The sequence below is a fragment of the Moschus berezovskii genome, chromosome 5 (genome assembly GCF_049115385.1).
Source record: "Moschus berezovskii isolate FMDL1 chromosome 5, NW_MosBer_1.0, whole genome shotgun sequence".
Classification (NCBI taxonomy): domain Eukaryota; kingdom Metazoa; phylum Chordata; class Mammalia; order Artiodactyla; family Moschidae; genus Moschus; species Moschus berezovskii.
Genome location: NC_142464.1, coordinates 53,023,859 through 53,041,707, shown reverse-complemented (window position 1 = coordinate 53,041,707; position 17,849 = coordinate 53,023,859). Strand labels below are relative to the sequence as shown.

Below are 17,849 nucleotides of genomic sequence, written 5' to 3'. Positions count from 1 at the left end.
GAACAGTGGTTGAGTGTGAAAGCTTTAGTCATTCAGTTGTGTCCTTTGGGACCCCATGGACTGTAGTCCACCAGGCTTCTCTGTCTATAGAATTCTTTAGGCAAGAATAGTGAAGTGGGTTGCCATTTCCTTCTCCAGGGGATCTCTCCAACCAAAGGATCAAACCTAGCTCTCCTGCATTGCGGAAAGACTCTTTACTGTCTGAGCCACCAGGTTACCTGTTAAACAATGAGTCCCAAGGGAGTGGGGTGAGGTGGGGTGGGGGATTTGGAGGGAAGGGGTCTGATTTGTAAAGATTACTGATTTCAGTGGATTTCTATGGTGGAAATACTCCCACCCTGGCCAGTTTTAATTTACCAGTAGGAAGCCACTAAACAGGTAGTTGGAAAGAGATGTGAAGTAAGTTGCCATTATATCCTATTTCCACCATACAGTACAGCGGATGCAAATAATCTCAAGAGCACAGATAATAGTAAAATGTAGAAAAATAATTAGGAAATTAAGAGTTTGAGTGTTAACTATATTTTGCTTTTAAGACAATTGGCTTAATTGTAAACTTACAATTAAGAGCCATTGTATTTAAAAACCAACTCACAAAATTATTGAATATTTAACAATCACCTCTTGAAAGAGAATATGAACTACTGTAAATGGGCCCCAGCATACCACTAGACAAGAGTGATTTCAAGAATTATTGTAGGCTCACCGAAGACTGCAAGGAAATCAATGGGAGGGATCCTGCCTTTTCATCTCCATCTCTAGTACCTAGTGCTAGGTTGTTGAAAAGTCAAAAGTAACTCATTAATTCAATATTTAAAAAAAATTTTGAGCCCCTACTATATTCTAGGCATTTTCCCAGGCATTTGGGGAGCACCACAGCAAATCCCAAGGCCCTGCCCTTTAGAGGGTTTACATTCTTTTGGGTGTACCTGTGTGTATGTGTCTGTTTGTAAAAAAAAAAAAAACGTCTCATATCAGGAGGTGGATGATAAGTGTGGTGCAATTTTGTGGTGCAAAGGAGAAAAGGAGTGGGGGCGTTGCTATTTCAAATGGGGTTTCCAGACAACTGTCAATGCTGAGACATATGAAGGAAGGGATGAATGGGTCTGGAATCTAAGAACAATGGCCTGAGTATGGCAGAAAGTGAAGAGGAACTCAAAAGCCTCTTGATGAAAGTGAAAGAGGAGAGTGAAAAGGTTGGCTTGAAGCTCAACATTCAGAAAACAAAGATCATGGCATCTGGTCCCATCACTTCATGGGAAATAGATGGAAAAACAGTGGAAACAGTGTCAGACTTTGTTTTTTTGGGCTCCAAAATCACTGCAGATGCTGATTGCAGCCATGAAATTAAAAGACGCTTGCTCCTTGGAAGGAAAGTTATGACCAACCTTGATAGTATATTAAAAAGCAGAGACATTACTTTGCCGACCAAGGTCCGTCTAGTCAAGGCAATGGTTTTTCCCGTGGTCATGTATGGATGTGAGAGTTGGACTGTGAAGAAAGCTGATCGCCGAAGAATTGATGCTTTTGAACTGTGGTGTTGGAGAAGACTCTTGAGAGTCCCTTATACTGCAAGGAGATCCAACCAGTCCATTCTAAAGGAGATCAATCCTGGATGTTCATTGGAGGGACTGATGCTGAAGCTGAAACTCCAATACTTTGGCCACCTCATGAGACGAGTTGACTCACTGGAAAAGACTCTGATGCTGGGAAAGGTTGGGGGCGGGAGGAGAAGGGGACGACAGAGAATGAGATGGCTGGATGGCATCACCGACTCTGTGGACATGAGTTTGAGTGTACTCCGGGAGTTGGTGATGGACAGGGAGGCCTGGCGTGCTGTGATTCATGGGGTCGCGGAGAGTCGGACACGACTGAGCGACTGAACTGACTGAAGGCTGAAGAGCAGACTCAGATATCTCACCATTCAGCAGGACTGGAATACAGAGTAACCTAGGAAATTTTTTCTTCAGGGAAGCCACTCACTTGGCCCTGACCCTCCTCAGCCACTCCTCTCAGGTGCAAAGTCCTTCCTTCAAATCCGTTCAGTTCAGTTCAGTCGCTCAGTAGTGTCCGACTCTTAGTGACCCCATGAACCACAGCACGCCAGGCCTCCCTGTCCATCACCAACTCCCGGAGTTCACTCAAACTCATGTCCATCGAGTCGGTGATGCCATCCAGCCATCTTATTCTCTGTCGTCCCCGTCTCCTCCTACCCCCAATCGCTCCCAGCATCAGAGTCTTTTCCAGTGAGTCAACTCGTCGCATGAGGTGGCCAAAGTATTGGAGTTTCAGCTTTAGCATAAGTCCTTCCAATGAACACCCAGGATTGATCTCCTTTAGAATGGACTGGTTGGATCTCCTTGCAGTCCAAGGGACTCTCAAGAGTCTTCTCCAACACCACAGTTCAAAAGCATCAATTTTTCGGCGATCAGCTTTCTTCACAGTCCAGCTCTCACATCCATACATGACCACGGGAAAAACCATAGCCTTGACTAGAGGGACCTTGGTTGGCAGAGTAATGTCTCTGCTTTTCAATATGCTATCTAGGCTGGTTATAACTTTCCTTCCAAGGAGTAAGCGTCTTTTAATTTCATGGCTGCAATCAGCAGCTGCAGTGATTTTGGAGCCCAAAATAAATAAAGTCTGACACGGTTTCCACTGTTTCCCCATCTATTTCCCAAGAAGTGATGGGATCAGATGCCATGATCTTCGTTTTCTGAATGTTGAGCTTCAAGCCAACCTTTTCACTCTCCTCTTTCACTTTCATCAAGAGGCCTTTGAGTTCCTCTTCACTTTCTGCCATAAGGGTGGTGTCATCTGCATATCTGAGGTTATTGATATTTCTCCCGGCAATCTTGATTCCAGCTTCAAGTCCGTGCGCAGGGCTAATTTTCTGCACTGGTTGAAGCCTACCCAACGCCCTGACACCCTCGCGCAGGCGCAAATGGTTCGTCTTCAGGCACACTACTAGGAGCGGTCCGCGCATGCGCGAGAGCGAGACGGAGGTTTTTGTCCCAAGGCCTTCCCGTACCGTCCAGGAGGTGTGTCGCCTCCCGGTTCCGGGGTGTATTTGTTGTGTGTCAGTTGTTCTCCGGTCTCCGACAGCTGTAGCCGCTGCAGACATGAACCGCGAGCTCTTCGCGGCGGGCGAGCGGCTGGTGTCGCCGGCTTATGTGCGGCAGGGCTGTGAGGCCCGCCGCTCGCACGAGCACCTCATGCGGCTACTTCTGGAGAAGGTACTGGGCTCTGGGGTCCCTCCCCAACAGCCGTGCCCGCCCAGGCTCCGGCTCCGCCCAGCGCCCCGTTAGTTCCAGGACGTGCCTCGCCCGCTCGTGTTTGCTGTCTGAACGCTGTCCCCAGAGCCTGTCGCAGACTGGCATTGCCCCATGCCGGCTTGCGTCGCTCGGTTCCTTCTCAGCTTCGCCAGTGCCGCAAAACCCAGAGAGCGTTATTAGGGGATACCAGGTGTTCGGGATTTTGAGCCACCCCCCTACCCCCTTCTAACTTCGGGTTGGAGAAGCGAGGGGGAGGGACCACATGATTCAGTTTTTTGTTTGCGGGTAGGGCTAAGTTCGCCTCTTCCAACTTTCACTACTCCCAGGAAACACGTGATGTTTATATAAACTTAGGTTTATTAACTGGAAGGGCTTACCTGGTGGCAAAGAATCCGCCCGCCAATGCGGGAGACGTGGGTTCCACTCCTGGGTCGGGAAGACCTCCTGGGGAAGGAAATGGCAACCCACTCCCAATTTTCTTGCCTGGAGAATCCAGGCTCCATGGACAAAGAAAGGAGCCTGCCGGGCTACAGACCGTGGGGTCTCAAAGAGTCAGATAGGACTTAGCGACAAAACAACAAGGCTAATTTTCTGTACTGGTTGTATTCAGTCAATCCTGAATATTCATTGAAAGGATTGATGCTGAAATTCCAATGCTTTGGCTACCTGATGCAAGAAGCCGACTCATTGGAAAAGACCGCGAAGCTGGGAAGGATCGAAGGCAAAAGGAGAAGGGGGCGGCAGAGGATGAGATGGTTAGGTAGCACCCACGGGATGGACAGGAATTTGACCTAAGTCTGGAAGATAGGCGAGGACAGAGGAGCCTGGGGTGTTGCAGTCCTTGGGGTCTCAAAAGAGTCGGACCCCTTAGTGACTGAACAGCATGCTAACTCAAAGCAGGTATTGCTGAGGAACTTCACAGGTCTCCTGGTTCTTGCCAGCATCCTGAATTTTAATCTCAGTACAGTTTGGCAACCCCAGTTTTAACACCTGGTTTGAAAAATCCTAGTTGAAGATAGGTTTATTTGTCTTCAGTTACTTTCGTTGCAGCTTTAAACCTGAGTAAATCTCATTGTATGCATTTATCATCACTTCTTGCACCAGTTTGTAGATAATTGTAATGGATTGTAACAAACATTTACATGTTTGTTACATGTAACAAAGCCTTCTGAGGGTTTCTTCATAGTGTTGAATTCATGTCTGAATTTTAGAAAGCAAGGAGCATGGCAGAATGTGCATGGAAAAGTTTTAAAGTTCGTTGAAGTAGAGTTCTAGGGAATGACGGTTTTTTAAATATAGTCATGAGCTTTTTTTCCCCCTTCTTTTTTAAGGGCAAGTGTCCAGAGGATGGTTGGGATGAAAGTACACTTGAACTCTTTTTACATGAACTTGCAGTTATGGACAGCAACAATTTCCTAGGCAATTGTGGTGTGGGAGAAAGGGAAGGAAGAGTAGCATCTGCGTTAGTTGCTCGGCGACATTACAGGTATGTTTTTTTCTAAGTACAAAGCATATCTTTTTTCTTTGTTAAAAACCATGGTGGCAGTATTAATAATATTAAATTGTAAAATGTTCGTTTGTAACCTACTTCCTGTTTAAATGGACATGTGAACTAGCTGCAACAGGGAGATGGAAACAATTTATCTGAGTAGGTGTTTTTTAAGACAGTTTGGATTGTTAAAAATACTGGCTGTAAGTTGTGTTAACAGTGTTTAACCTAACCTATTTGGTTATAAGAGTTTTAAGTGTGTTAGGGTTGTTTATAGTTTTCCATGTTTCTTTTCTAACATTGCAAATTTTTTTTTATAGAATGCTATATGGATAGAACTTTACGTCATTCACCCACATCTAAATTTAATCCCATTATATGAGTATCCTGCTTTGTTGCAGTAGGTGTAGGAAAGGTACATTATATTTAATTTCAGGCTATTAAATCACTTTTTTCTTTTGTATTATTTCAGAAAACATTATTCCATCAATTCTGACAGTGATTTAGTTGTCAGTGGTTTGGAATATGATCATTTCTTTGTTCTCCAACCTTTCCTTGAAATATAGGTAAACTCTTTAAAACTTATGCCTTCCATGATTTTAAATCATGATGAAATTTTCCTTGGGATAGTAGAATTTTATCTCAGCCCAAACTATTTTCAAAGCTAATGATAATGAATGTATGAGCTAGATGAAAAATTCATGGTTAAAAATAAGCTGATAACATGGTTGATAATATATGTTAAAAAAGAGCTTTGTACCTGAGGTTGCAGTGGTAATGGAGTATGACACTAGTGTTCTGTGATAATTCCTATGTGCAGAGTTTCTAATCTAGGCAACTATAAATGATAAATAAATCAAATTTAAAATGAATGGTTTATACACTAATTTTCAAGGAGCATATAATTCTTCTAAACTTAAGGCAGTATTTGAAACATCAGTTCATCTCTGTTGGAACTTATTTCACTTCTCTGATTAGGGAAATGGAAAAAAAGAAGAGAATTTAATATTGCATATATTCTGGTTTTCCATTGCTGTATAACAAGCCACCTCAAAATATAGTGGCTTAAAGCAATCACTTATTGTTGTCTGTAGGTTACCTGGACTCAGCAAGTAATTATTGCTTCAGGTCTCTCACATATACAATCTAGCAGAGAGTTTAATCATCTGAAGGTTCAACTGGGCAGTTTATCCAAGTTCAGTCACTTAGATGGCTGGGAATTGAGATGGCCTTTCCAAGTGGCTTGACTTGGGTTTCCACCAGCATGGCAACTGGATTTGAAGAGAGAAACCCTCTTCTCCTCTCCCCAGGCTCCTCTTGAGCAAACCCTTCAAGAGGCCAGGTAGAAGCTTTACGATTTGTTATGACCTAGCTCAGAAGTTCCACACCATCGTGTCTGCTTGATTCTTCCAGACCAAACACATCACTGAGGCCAGCCCAGATTCAAGTTGAGAGGAATTAGACTCCATCTCTTGGTGTGGCAGTGGCATATGGGCATAGAAAAGGAATCGATAGTGGCCATCTTTGAAGACTAGCAACCACAGCATACTTGATTAATTTGTTTTGATTTAACTAGATATTTCCACATTATTAATAATCAAATATAGTGTTTATTTGGTTATTTGTATTTGTATGCTTATACAGTGAATTACTTAACACTGAACATATTTGTCCAGTTGTTGGCCCATTTTTTGCTTAGGTTTATTCATGGAATTGGACGATCAGGTGATATTTCTGCTGTGCAACCTAAAGCTGCAGGTTCTAGCCTTTTGAACAAAATTACCAATTCTTTGGTCCTGGACATCATAAAATTGGCTGGTATGTACTGTGTTAATCATAATACTTTTGGCTGACCAGTCACACAAACCTTTGCCTGTTTTCTTTTACTAATGCTTCTTTCCAAAAGGAGTATAAATGGCTTTTGAAAAGATATATATAAAACCTTTAGAATAAGATGGAAAATAAGAGCCATATCCCTGGAGGATGAATTTAGCAGTGAGCTTCCTGAGCAGGAATACAGAAGAAGTACTAAGTTTATAACTCTTTATTTGATAGAAGTATATAATTTCTTTAAGAAGGATGCTAGTTTTTCAATGTAATAATTAATTTCTGTTTTCCTTCTTATTTGTAGGTGTCCATACAGTGACCAGCTGCTTTGTAGTTCCAATGGCAACTGGTATGAGTCTAACTCTGTGTTTCCTAACATTGCGACACAGAAGACCAAAGGCAAAGTATATTATATGGCCACGAATAGACCAGAAGTCTTGCTTTAAATCCATGATTACTGCAGGTAAAAAAAGAGAAGCAGCATATAATGTCTTCAACATCACAGAAAATTCAAACATTTTATACAGAGGCAAATAAGTGAAAAAGAAACTAAAGTGAAGTCACTCAATCGTGTCTGTCTCTGTGACCCCATGGACTGTAGCCTGCCAGGTTCCTCCATCCATGGGGTTTTCCAGGCAAGAATACTGGAGTGGTTTGCTGTTTCCTTCTCCAGGGGATCTTCCCGACCTAGGGATTGAACCTGGATCTCCTGCACTGCAGGCATACTCTTTACCATCTGAGCTACCAACTAAACCTGTTCCTATTCCATTTTTTAAATTGTGGTAAAACATACATAACAAAATTTATCATTTTAACCAATTTTAAATATATCGTTTCTTGATATTAAGTACATTCATCATGTTTGAACCATCACTACCATCTCTCTACAGAACTTTTTCATCCTCTTAAACTGAAACTCTACCTATTAAACAATAACTCTCCCATCCCCTCCTCCTCAGGTCCGTAGAAATCACTATTCTACTTTCTGTCTATGAGTTTGTCCTTCATATAGGTGGAATTATAGACTGTTTGTCCTTTTGTGACTGGCTTATTTGACTTAGCATAATATCTTTAAGGTTCATCCATGTTACAGCATGTGCCAGAATTTCCTTCTTTTAAGACTCCCATTGTGTGTGTGTGTGTGCATGCGTGCGTGTGTATTACATATATATATCTCACATTTTGTTTGTTCATTCATTCATTTACTGGTGGATACTTGGGTTGCTTCCACCTTTTGGCTATGGTGAATAATGCTGCTAAGAACATGGGTGTGCATATCCTGTTTGAGTCCCTGCTGTGAATTCTTTTCAGTATATACTCAAGAAGTCAAAGTGCTGCATTGTATGCCCCCATTCTTTAAAATGGGGATATGATTACCTACTTCAGAAGATTGTTTTCAGGATTAAATGGGATGACATACGAAATGCCAGCAATAATCCTTGGAGCATACAAGGTGCTTCAGGAATGTTTGTTGTGTGAACATGAGTGGAATACCCATAAATAATTACCATGAATCAAAGTACAGGAATATAGACATCATGAGTATAGATGAGAAGAAACTTTAAATTGACATTTTAGTATTTGGCTTCCTGATTGGGTCAGGTCGAATTTGAGAATTTAAAGTTATTTTTGAATGACCTCAGTCTGTTGTATGAAATGAACAGTATTGGACTGTAATTAAACTGCATAAATAATTCTAAAGAAACTCGGGTAAAGGGATTCATAATAAGGGCATATAACAGAAATAGACTTTTAAGTGGCATAAATCTGTCAAGTCTGTTAATTTGCAAACTATTAACCAAAAATCTGATAACCAAAATTATGGAAAGATTGATATATTGAAAAACTGGAAACTTTTTCCAAAAGGTGTTATGATTTGGACTACATTATGTTCTCAGGAAGCAAGATGGTTGTAGTCATAGAAAAACAACACAAACTGGCATTGTAGTTGTTTGAAAGCAAAAATAGGGTTGAATCTAGAGAATTTGAGAATAGAAAATTAGCTGTCCTTAGGATGTTCTTTATTTAAGTAAAGTTTTGTTTTAATAGCTGCTTAGATATGAAATCTAGACTTCTGTGGACCAGCATATGTGAATTGATGATTTTATAGTGGCTGAAGTTTTATATCTCTGTAGGTAGAATGCAGACAACTTGTTGTAAAACAGAAATGAAAACTACTTGCTCTTAACTTTGATTTCAATTGCTGTGTGACCTTGGGGAAGCCACTTAATCTTACTAAACTTTGGCTCCCTTATCTTTGAAATGAGTAAGTTGAGTTAAATGGTTTCTAAATCCCTTATAGCTTTTAAATCCATGAATCTAGCCTACTGCTAGATCTGGTATTTGGGAAGACTTAGGATGTGAGAACATAATAACTTTATGTGCAAAACAATTTTTATATTTAAATTATAGAAGTCTCTGATAAGCTATGAGATGGGTCTCCTAAAATGTGTTTTCTTTTTCTTTAGAGGTAAAACATTAAGTGCATGATTGTGATTTGTTCCATTACTTGAATTATATTATTTTTGTTCATCTCTGAAATAAAGTGAACTTTAAAATAAAACTTGTGTTGCCAGAGATTGAGTAGATTTACTTTTCAGTGGACTGAAATTGAACAGGGCTCAGTGACCTCTTTTGTCATCGATGACTGTGTTATTACTTTCCTAGGAATCTATTCAACACTTGTTTTCCTTTCTTCCCAGAATTAGTCTTTCTTGTCATATCAAAATATTAAATAGACTTGTGATCCTAATTGTCCTTCACCTTGTTTTGAATGGCCTTTGCCTCATGCCAGTATTAAGCCAGGTCTTTATATTAGAGAAGGGTCCATTGACGAAAATAAATATTTAGAAGTTCTGTATAGAATAGAACTGCTTCCTGGAGTCCAGGATCTCCCCTTATTCTAACATTTTGGTTTCTGGTTGACTTGGTTAGGTTTTGAGCCTGTGGTGATAGAGAACATTTTAGAAGGTGACGAGCTGCGCACAGACCTGAAAGCAGTGGAGGCTAAAGTCCAGGAACTTGGGCCTGATCACGTTCTGTGTATTCATTCTACCACGTCCTGTTTTGCTCCAAGGGTGCCTGATAGGTAAATAATTTGTGAATATTGTCTTTCACTGTTCATCAGTCTTTAAAATGCACTTATACTAATTCTGAGAGATGTCTAAGTAACATTTGGCAGTTAATGCTACTTGAGTGAACTGTTGAAGAAACAACATAATGGCTTCAGAAAATAAAAATATGATAAAGAAGGAAAAGCAACGACTACCAAGTGTTATCACCTGAATAGACGCAGAGCATCTCTGTTTTCTTGCTCTTCTTTATGTTTCTGGACATTTAGCATCTTTTTTGTCATTGTTTAATAGAAGTTCCTAAGGCAAATTTTGGATTTACATATTTGTTTTTAATTGCCATCTCCACTTATTTGATCTTACAGTTAGTTTTCATATATAGGAACTATCAGTATTATAATAACAGATTTTAAATAGAAAACTTTATTTATTGTCCTTTGATTTTTCTTTTTTAAATTGGAAGACTAACCCAGATATCGGAGAAGGCAATGGCAGCCCACTCCAGTCCTCTTGCCTGGAAAATCCCATGGACAGAGGAGCCTGGTAGGTTACAGTCCATGGGATCGCAGAGAGTCCAACACGACTGAGCGACTTCACTTTCACTTTTCACTTTCATGCATTGGAGGAGGAAATGGCAACCCACTCCAGTGTTCTTGCCTGGAGAATCCCAGGGACGGGGGAGCCTGGTGGGCAGCCATCTATGGAGTCGCACAGAGTCGAACACGACTGAAGCGACTTAGCAGCAGCAGCAGCAACCCAGATATACAGTTAGGTATATAATTATCCTTGCATTTTGAGAAATGCAAATGTTTAAAAATGGCAACTGTTTCCTTTACTAAAGGATGGCCACAAGTTTTTGCTCTGAAAATGTAGTAGGCTTAGGTATAGTAATGTATATTTCTAGTTTTGACAGCAACTGTTTGTTTCATTTTAACATTTTGAACAGAAGTGCTAATAATTTGTAAAAACTACATTGACTTTGGATAATTTTCATAGCATCAAGTTATACTTTGATTTTAGTTCATGGAGTCACATTATTTGACAGTAGTGAATGCATGTTATCTTTCTTTATAAGCAGATTTTAAGACACTTTTATTTAAGACACTTGCTTCATTCATGAGCTTGAGTTCTGTTTTCAGATTATGTAACATATGCTTGAGTTGTTTATTCATCACGTATCAAATTTTAAATTTGTATTGAAATATTAAATAAACATCTTTATTCTTTCTTCATTGATGTTTTTGCTATCTAAAAAATTTTAATGTGAAGGAAATAAATTACACTTCTAAAAACAGTATATGGATATTTGTATTATTATAGATTATCCTTGAGGATATTTTTGTTTTTGTTTCATTTTGACTTTTTTTTTTAATTGACATATGGTTGATTTGCAATGTTGTGATAGTTTCTGGTGTACAGAAAAGTGATTCAGTTATACATATACATATAAAAGCAATATGCATATTGTTTATTTTTATCTTTTCCATTAAGGTTTATTAAAGGATATTGAATATAGCTCCCTGTGCTATACAGTATGACCTTGTGGTTTATGTATTTTACATATAGTAGTTTGTATCTGCTGATCCCAAACTCCTAATTTATCTTTCCCCCACCCCCTTTCCCTTTTAGTAATCATAAGTTTGTTCTCTGTGTCTGTGAGTCTGTTTCTGTTTTGTAAGTTTGTTCATCTGTATCATATTAAATTCTGCATATAAGTGATATCAAATTATAATTTTCTTTCTCTGACTTGCCTCACTTAGTATGGTAGTCTCTAGGTCAGTCTGTGTTGCTGCAATTGGCGTTATTTTGTTCTTTTTTATGGCTGAGTAGTATTCCATGGTCTATATAGGCCACATCTTTATCCATTCACCTATAGGTAGACATTCAGGTTGCTTCCATGTTTTGGCTGTTTTGAATAGTGCCATTATGAATATAGCTCAATCACTCAATCGTGTCTGAATCTTTTTGGCCCCATGGACTGTAGTCTGGCAGGCTCCTCTGTCCATGGGATTATCCATGCAAAAATACTGGAGTGGGTATTATTTCCCACTCCAGGGGATCTTCGCACCTCAGACACTGAACCTGTGTCTCCTGCACTGGCAGGCAGATTCTTTACCACTAGTGCCACCTGGGGAAGCCCTCGTTATGAATATAGGGATGAATGTATTTGTTTGAATTAAGAGTTGTCTGCATGTATGTCCAGAAGTGGGAATGCTGGATCCTATGGCAACTCTTATTTTTAGTTTTTTTAAGGAATCTCCATACTCTTTTTCCATAGTGACTGCATCAGTTTACATTCCCGCAAACAATATAGGAGGGTTTCCTTTTTTTTCTCCACACCCTCTTCAGCACTTATTATTTGTAGATTTTTTTTAATGATGGCCATTCTGAGTGGTGTGAGGTGATAACCTCATTGAAGTTTTGATTTGCATCTCTATAATAATTAGAAATGTTGAGCATCTTTTCATGTGCCTATCGGCCATCTGTATCATTTTGAATAACTTTATTGCCTGGTATAGGATAAGTACATTTTGTGTGTATTATCCTTTAGAAAAAATCAGGCTTTTTTTTTTCAGTCAGAATTCTCATGTTTATTCTCATGTTAAATACTACTCTAGTGGTGTTATATAATGAATGTTCCTGATTAGAGTGAACTTTAGGAAAATGATGATGCTCAGTTATTAGTAATATGTTTGAATTTCTGATTTTATTAAATTAAAAAATGCATTTTGATTTCTTTACATTAAGTTTAATTCCTTTATAGTCTTAATTTGAATGTATATAGTGTCTTTATTAATTAATTGGACAGAGTATTGTGGGGCAAAATCAGTCAAAGAAAATGTTTTTAAAAGTATCATTTCTTAAATTGATAACTTAAATTGGATTCTAAGTTAGAATGCAATCTGATTCACATGGAAAATATTTTTTTTGTTTCTCCTTGCCTTCTTAACACACATTGTAAATATTAGCTTTTTGATCAGTTCAGAATATTTAAAACTACTCACAAGTTATTTTTAAGTACTTTGTTTTTATGATGCTTTATTCTCAAAGAAGTTTGTTCCATTATTAAGAAATACTTTCATTAGAACACACATTGTAAATATTAGCTTTTTGATCAATTCAGAATATTTAAAACTACTCACAAGTTATTTTTAAGTACTTTGTTTTTATGATGCTTTATTCTCAAAGAAGTTTGTTCCATTATTAAGAAATACTTTCATTAGAACACAAACATGTGAAAGTGTCTTTTAGAAGAAAATACTTGTGTGTATTCCAGAAGGTCTATTTTTGTTAAAAACAACATCTGATTAGTTTTCTGCCTCCATTTGTGAGGTTTATGAAATTGAGTGATAAAATGAGTTTTTAATTCATAAAACAAAACTTTAGGGAAGTAAATTGAAAACTTCTAGCAGTTGAATGTTATTTTTATTTGTAGTTTAAAAACATTAATGTATATCTACTGTAAAAGGAAAATGTGCTATGGATAAATAGATAATTAAGCTATTATATACTTGTAATACATTTTTGTGGGAAATAATTTTTATTCTTTTAACATGCTTTGCTTTCAAATTTTTATATTGTAGAGAGCATTTTTAAATAATTTTTATCAAGCCATAGGATTTCATTTTAGCTTCATAGCATGAAGACATTTCTGTTAGAGATGACCTCAGTCACAAGTAGTATTTAGTTTTATAAAAGAGCATCATTTATTACACTGTAATTGTAATTTATTACCTTACTTTGCATAAAGTTAGACTCTCAGATTATCTTAATATGAGAAGTGTGAAATGAAAAAGTAAGAGTGAATTTTAAACCAGCAACTATTTAAAAGATTCTTTAGTATCCAAGTTGTTGGGGAATGTTATTTTGGTACTCAAGTAGTTTAATGTTCTGTATTTTTTAATACATTAAAGTCTATTTGAAAATGTATTTTTTACTTTATGAGATGCTTCACAGAGACTTCTTAGGATTTCAAGATATGCTAATTATTTTGCAGATATTAGCTTTGGAATGATAAGCAATTGAAATCATTTAAAAAATGAGCATACCAACCTTGTAAGAACTTTATAAATAATCTGCTTCTTACTTTTTATATAGAAAATTTTCAAGTGATTTAAAAGCTACCATCTATATGGACTTTTCGGAACACTTGTTTTCTTATTTTTATTGGTAACATTAATTTAAAAGCTTTTCCAGGTTTATCCCTAAGTACCTACTATGTATTTCAAAGGTGCCAAATTATATGCTGAAATACTGCTGTAAAAGTTTCAGTTTGTTATTTTTTTCCCTAGTATACTTTTTTGCTGTTTAGTCGCTAAGTCAAAAGTGTCCGACTCTTTTGTGACCCCATGAACTATAGCTCACCAGGCTCCTCTGTCCATGGGATTTCCCAGGGAAGAATACTGGAGTGGGTTGCCATATGGATAACTTAAATTTTAAAACTTTTCTTGTAGTTTACTAAGGCAGAGTATGAATACATCTTTCTATTGAATATGTTTATAGGTTAGAAGAACTGGCTGTGATTTGTGCTAATTACGGCATTCCACATATAGTCAACAATGCTTATGGAGTGCAATCATCAAAGTGCATGCACCTCATTCAGCAGGTAAGAGAGCTTCAAAAGATATGTCAAGAAAAAATGGATTTTAACATATTTGGGATTATTTGCTTTTCTTACAACATAATATAGAAAGTTTAGTATCTTCGTTTTTATGGAGCATTAGGAATTTGCATTTTGTAGTCACTAGTGAAAGTCATTATTCTTTGCTAGTGGCATTGGACTATAGCTATGGTCAGAATGGATATAAAAATCTTTCACCACAGAGCACCGAGCTGAGCTCCCTTTGCTATAGAGCAGGTTCCCAATAGCTATCTACTTTACATATGGTAATTGGTAGTGTGTATTTATCTGTCCTAGTCTCCCAGTTCATCCTACCCAAGGTGGGTGGTGGGAGGGAGGTCCAAGAGGGAAGGGCTATATATAGCTGGTTCACTTCATTGTACAGCAGAAACTAACACAACATCGGACATCACCAGATGGTTAACACCGAAATCAGATTGATTATATTCTTTGCAGTCAAAGATGGAGAAGTTCTAAATAGTCAGCAAAAACAAGACTGGGAGCTGACTGAGGTTCAGATCATGAACTCCTTATTGCCAAATTCAGACTTAAATTGAAGAAAGTAGGGAAAACCACTAGACCATTCAGGTATGACCTAAATCAAATCTCTTAACAACTATACAGTGGAAGTGACAAATAGATTCAAGGGATTAAATCTGATAGAATGCCTGAAGAACTATGGATGGAGGTTCATGACATTGTACAGGACCAGGGATCAAGACCATCCCCAAGAAAAGGAAATTCAAAAAGGCAAAATGGTTGTCTGAGGAGGCCTTGCAAATAGCTGTGAAAAGAAGAAAAGTGAAAGGCAAAGGAGAAAAGCAAAGATATACCCATTTGAATGCAGAGTTGAAAGAATAGCAAGGAGAGATAAGAAAGCCTTCCTCCGCGATCAATGCAAAGAAATAGAGGAAAACAACTGAATGGGAAAGACTAGAGATCTCTTCAAGAAAATTCGAGATACCAAGGGAACATTTCATACAAAGATGGGCTCAATTAAAGGACAGAAATGGTATGGACCTGACAGAAGCAGAAGATATTAAGAAGAGGTGGCAAAAATAAACAGAAGAACTATACAAAAAAGATCTTCATGACCCAGATAATCACAATGGTGTGATCACTCACCTAGAGCCAGACATCCTGGAATGTGAAGTCAAGTGGGCCTTAGGAAGCCTCACTGTGAACAAAATTAGTGGAGGTGATGGAATTCCAGTTGAGCTATTTCAAATCCTAAAAGATGATGCTGTACAAGTGTTGTACTCAATATGTCAGCAAATTTGGAAATCTCAGCAGTGGCCACAGGACTGGAAAAGGTCAGTTTTCATTCCAATCCCAAAGAAGGCAATGTCAAAGAATGCTCAAATTACCGCACAGTTGCACTCATCTCAACACGCTAGTCATCTCAACACGCTAGTGAAGTAATGCTCAAAATTTTCCAAGCCAGACTTCAACAGTGTGTGAACAGTGAACTTTCAGGTGTTCAAGCTGGTTTTAGGAAAGGGAGAGAACTAGAGATCAAATTGCCAACATCCATTGCATCATCAAAAAAGCAAGAGAGTTCCAAAAGAACATCTATTTCCGCTTTATTGACTATGCCAAAGCCTTCGACTGTGTGGATCACGGCAAACTGGAAAATTCTGAAAGAGATGGGAATATCAGACCACCTGACCTGCCTCCTGAGAAATCTGGATGCAGGTCAAGAAGCAACAGTTAGAACTGAACATGAAGGAACAGACTGATTCCAAATAGGAAAAGGAGTACATCAAGGCTGTATATTGTCACCCTGGTTATTTAACTTATATGCAGAGTACATCATGCAAAATGCTGGACTGGATGAAGCACAAGCTGGAATCAAGGTTGCCAGGGGATATACCAATAACCTGAGAAATGGCAACCCACTCCAGTGTTCTTGCCTGGAGAATCCCAGGGACGGGGGAGCCTGGTGGGCTGCCGTCTATGGGGTCACACAGAGTCGGACACGACTGAAGTGACTCAGCAGCAGCAGCAGCAGATATGCAGATGACACCACCCTTATGGCAGAAAGTGAAGAAGAACTAAAGAGCCTCTTGATGAAAGTGAAAGAGGAGAGAAAAGTTGGCTTAAAGCTCAACATTCAGAAAACTAAGATCATGGCATCTGGTCCCATCACTTCATGGGAAATAGATGGGGAAACAGTGGAAACAGTGTCAGACTTAAATTTTTTGGTCTCCAAAATCTCTGCAGATGGTGATTGGAGCCATGAAATTAAAAGATGCTTACTCTTGGAAGGAAAGTTATGACCAACCTAGACAGCATATTAAAAAGCAGAGACATTACTTTGCCAACAAAGGTCCATCTAGTCAAATCTATGGTTTTTCCAGTGGTCATGTATGGATGTGAGAATTGAACAATAAAGCTGAGTGCCAAAGAATTGATGCTTTTGAACCATGGTGTTTGGAGAATACTCTTGAGAGTCCCTTAGACTGCAAGGAGATTCAACCAGTCCATCCTAAGGGAAATCAGTTGTGAATATTCATTGGAAGGACTGATGCTGAAGCTGAAACTCCAATACTTTGGCCACCTGATGTGAAGAACTGACTCATTAGAAAAGACCCTGATGCTGGGAAAGATTGAAGGTGGGAGGAGAAAGGAATGACAGAGGATGAGATGGTTGGATGGCATCACTGATTCAATGGACATGAGTTTGAGTAGGCTCTGGGAGTTGGTGATGGACAGGGAAGCCTGGCAAAGAATTGGACATGACTGAGCGACTGAACTGAACTGAACACGACATTGTAAAGCAACTATACATCAATTTTAAAAAAAATTCAGTAGCTTGTTTTATTTAACTTTCTCAAAATGCTCTATTACCAATGTTCTCATTTTTCTAATGTACTTGATTATAGTATTCATAAAATGTTGAATGTTTATTCTAGCATATAACTGTGGAGTTGGCAGATAGGAAAAGGACTGTTCTTTATTAGGGAAAGGACTTTGTTCACTGTTATGTGCTCAATGCTTGGGATAAAACCTTGTACACAACTGACACTCAATAATTGATTATTCCAAATTGAATTATATTTACTTGCAGTGATTATTCATGCTATATTAGTATATCGATAGATATTATTTAGGTATGATATGAGTTTTATGATTTGTGTGCATAATGATGTAAATCAAGTACTCAGTTTTGACACACATGTAATTTGTAGTATGTGGTTAAGAATTGTTCACAGATTATTTGTGGTCTTCTCCCACGAGGTGGTGAATGTTTCTTAGTTCTTTAGGTCCTATCTCTTGTTTTCTTTTTTATTCTTTTGAGTGTACTAGTATTATCTCTGATATAAATATGGTTTATATGATAGTATTAGCCAATTTTCTTAATTTCTTTACTTAAAGGTTGTACCAGTTAAGATGTAATTGACTGCAGGTAACAGAAACCCAACCCAAATTAGCTTAATCAATAAAGAAATGGATTAGCTTGCATAACAAAAGGGGTCCAGAAGTGGAGTGGTATGCCAGGTTTTTTAAAACCTTGAGGAAAGTCATTTACTCTTTCCTTGATATCCTTTTCCATAACTCAACTT

General features: G+C 38.3%; 1 protein-coding gene across 1 annotated transcript in view; it reads left to right on the top strand.

Moving 5' to 3' along the window:
- Positions 1 to 2,984: 2,984 nt before the first annotated feature.
- The window catches only part of SEPSECS (Sep (O-phosphoserine) tRNA:Sec (selenocysteine) tRNA synthase), a 39,053-nt gene continuing 24,188 nt past the window's right edge, over positions 2,985 to 17,849 (top strand). The window contains exons 1-6 of the mRNA XM_055434672.2: positions 2,985 to 3,236; positions 4,607 to 4,761; positions 6,464 to 6,582; positions 6,896 to 7,054; positions 9,526 to 9,679; positions 14,166 to 14,268. Coding sequence (XP_055290647.2) covers positions 2,985 to 3,236; positions 4,607 to 4,761; positions 6,464 to 6,582; positions 6,896 to 7,054; positions 9,526 to 9,679; positions 14,166 to 14,268 — 942 coding nt within the window. The remainder of the gene's footprint in view (positions 3,237 to 4,606; positions 4,762 to 6,463; positions 6,583 to 6,895; positions 7,055 to 9,525; positions 9,680 to 14,165; positions 14,269 to 17,849) is intronic.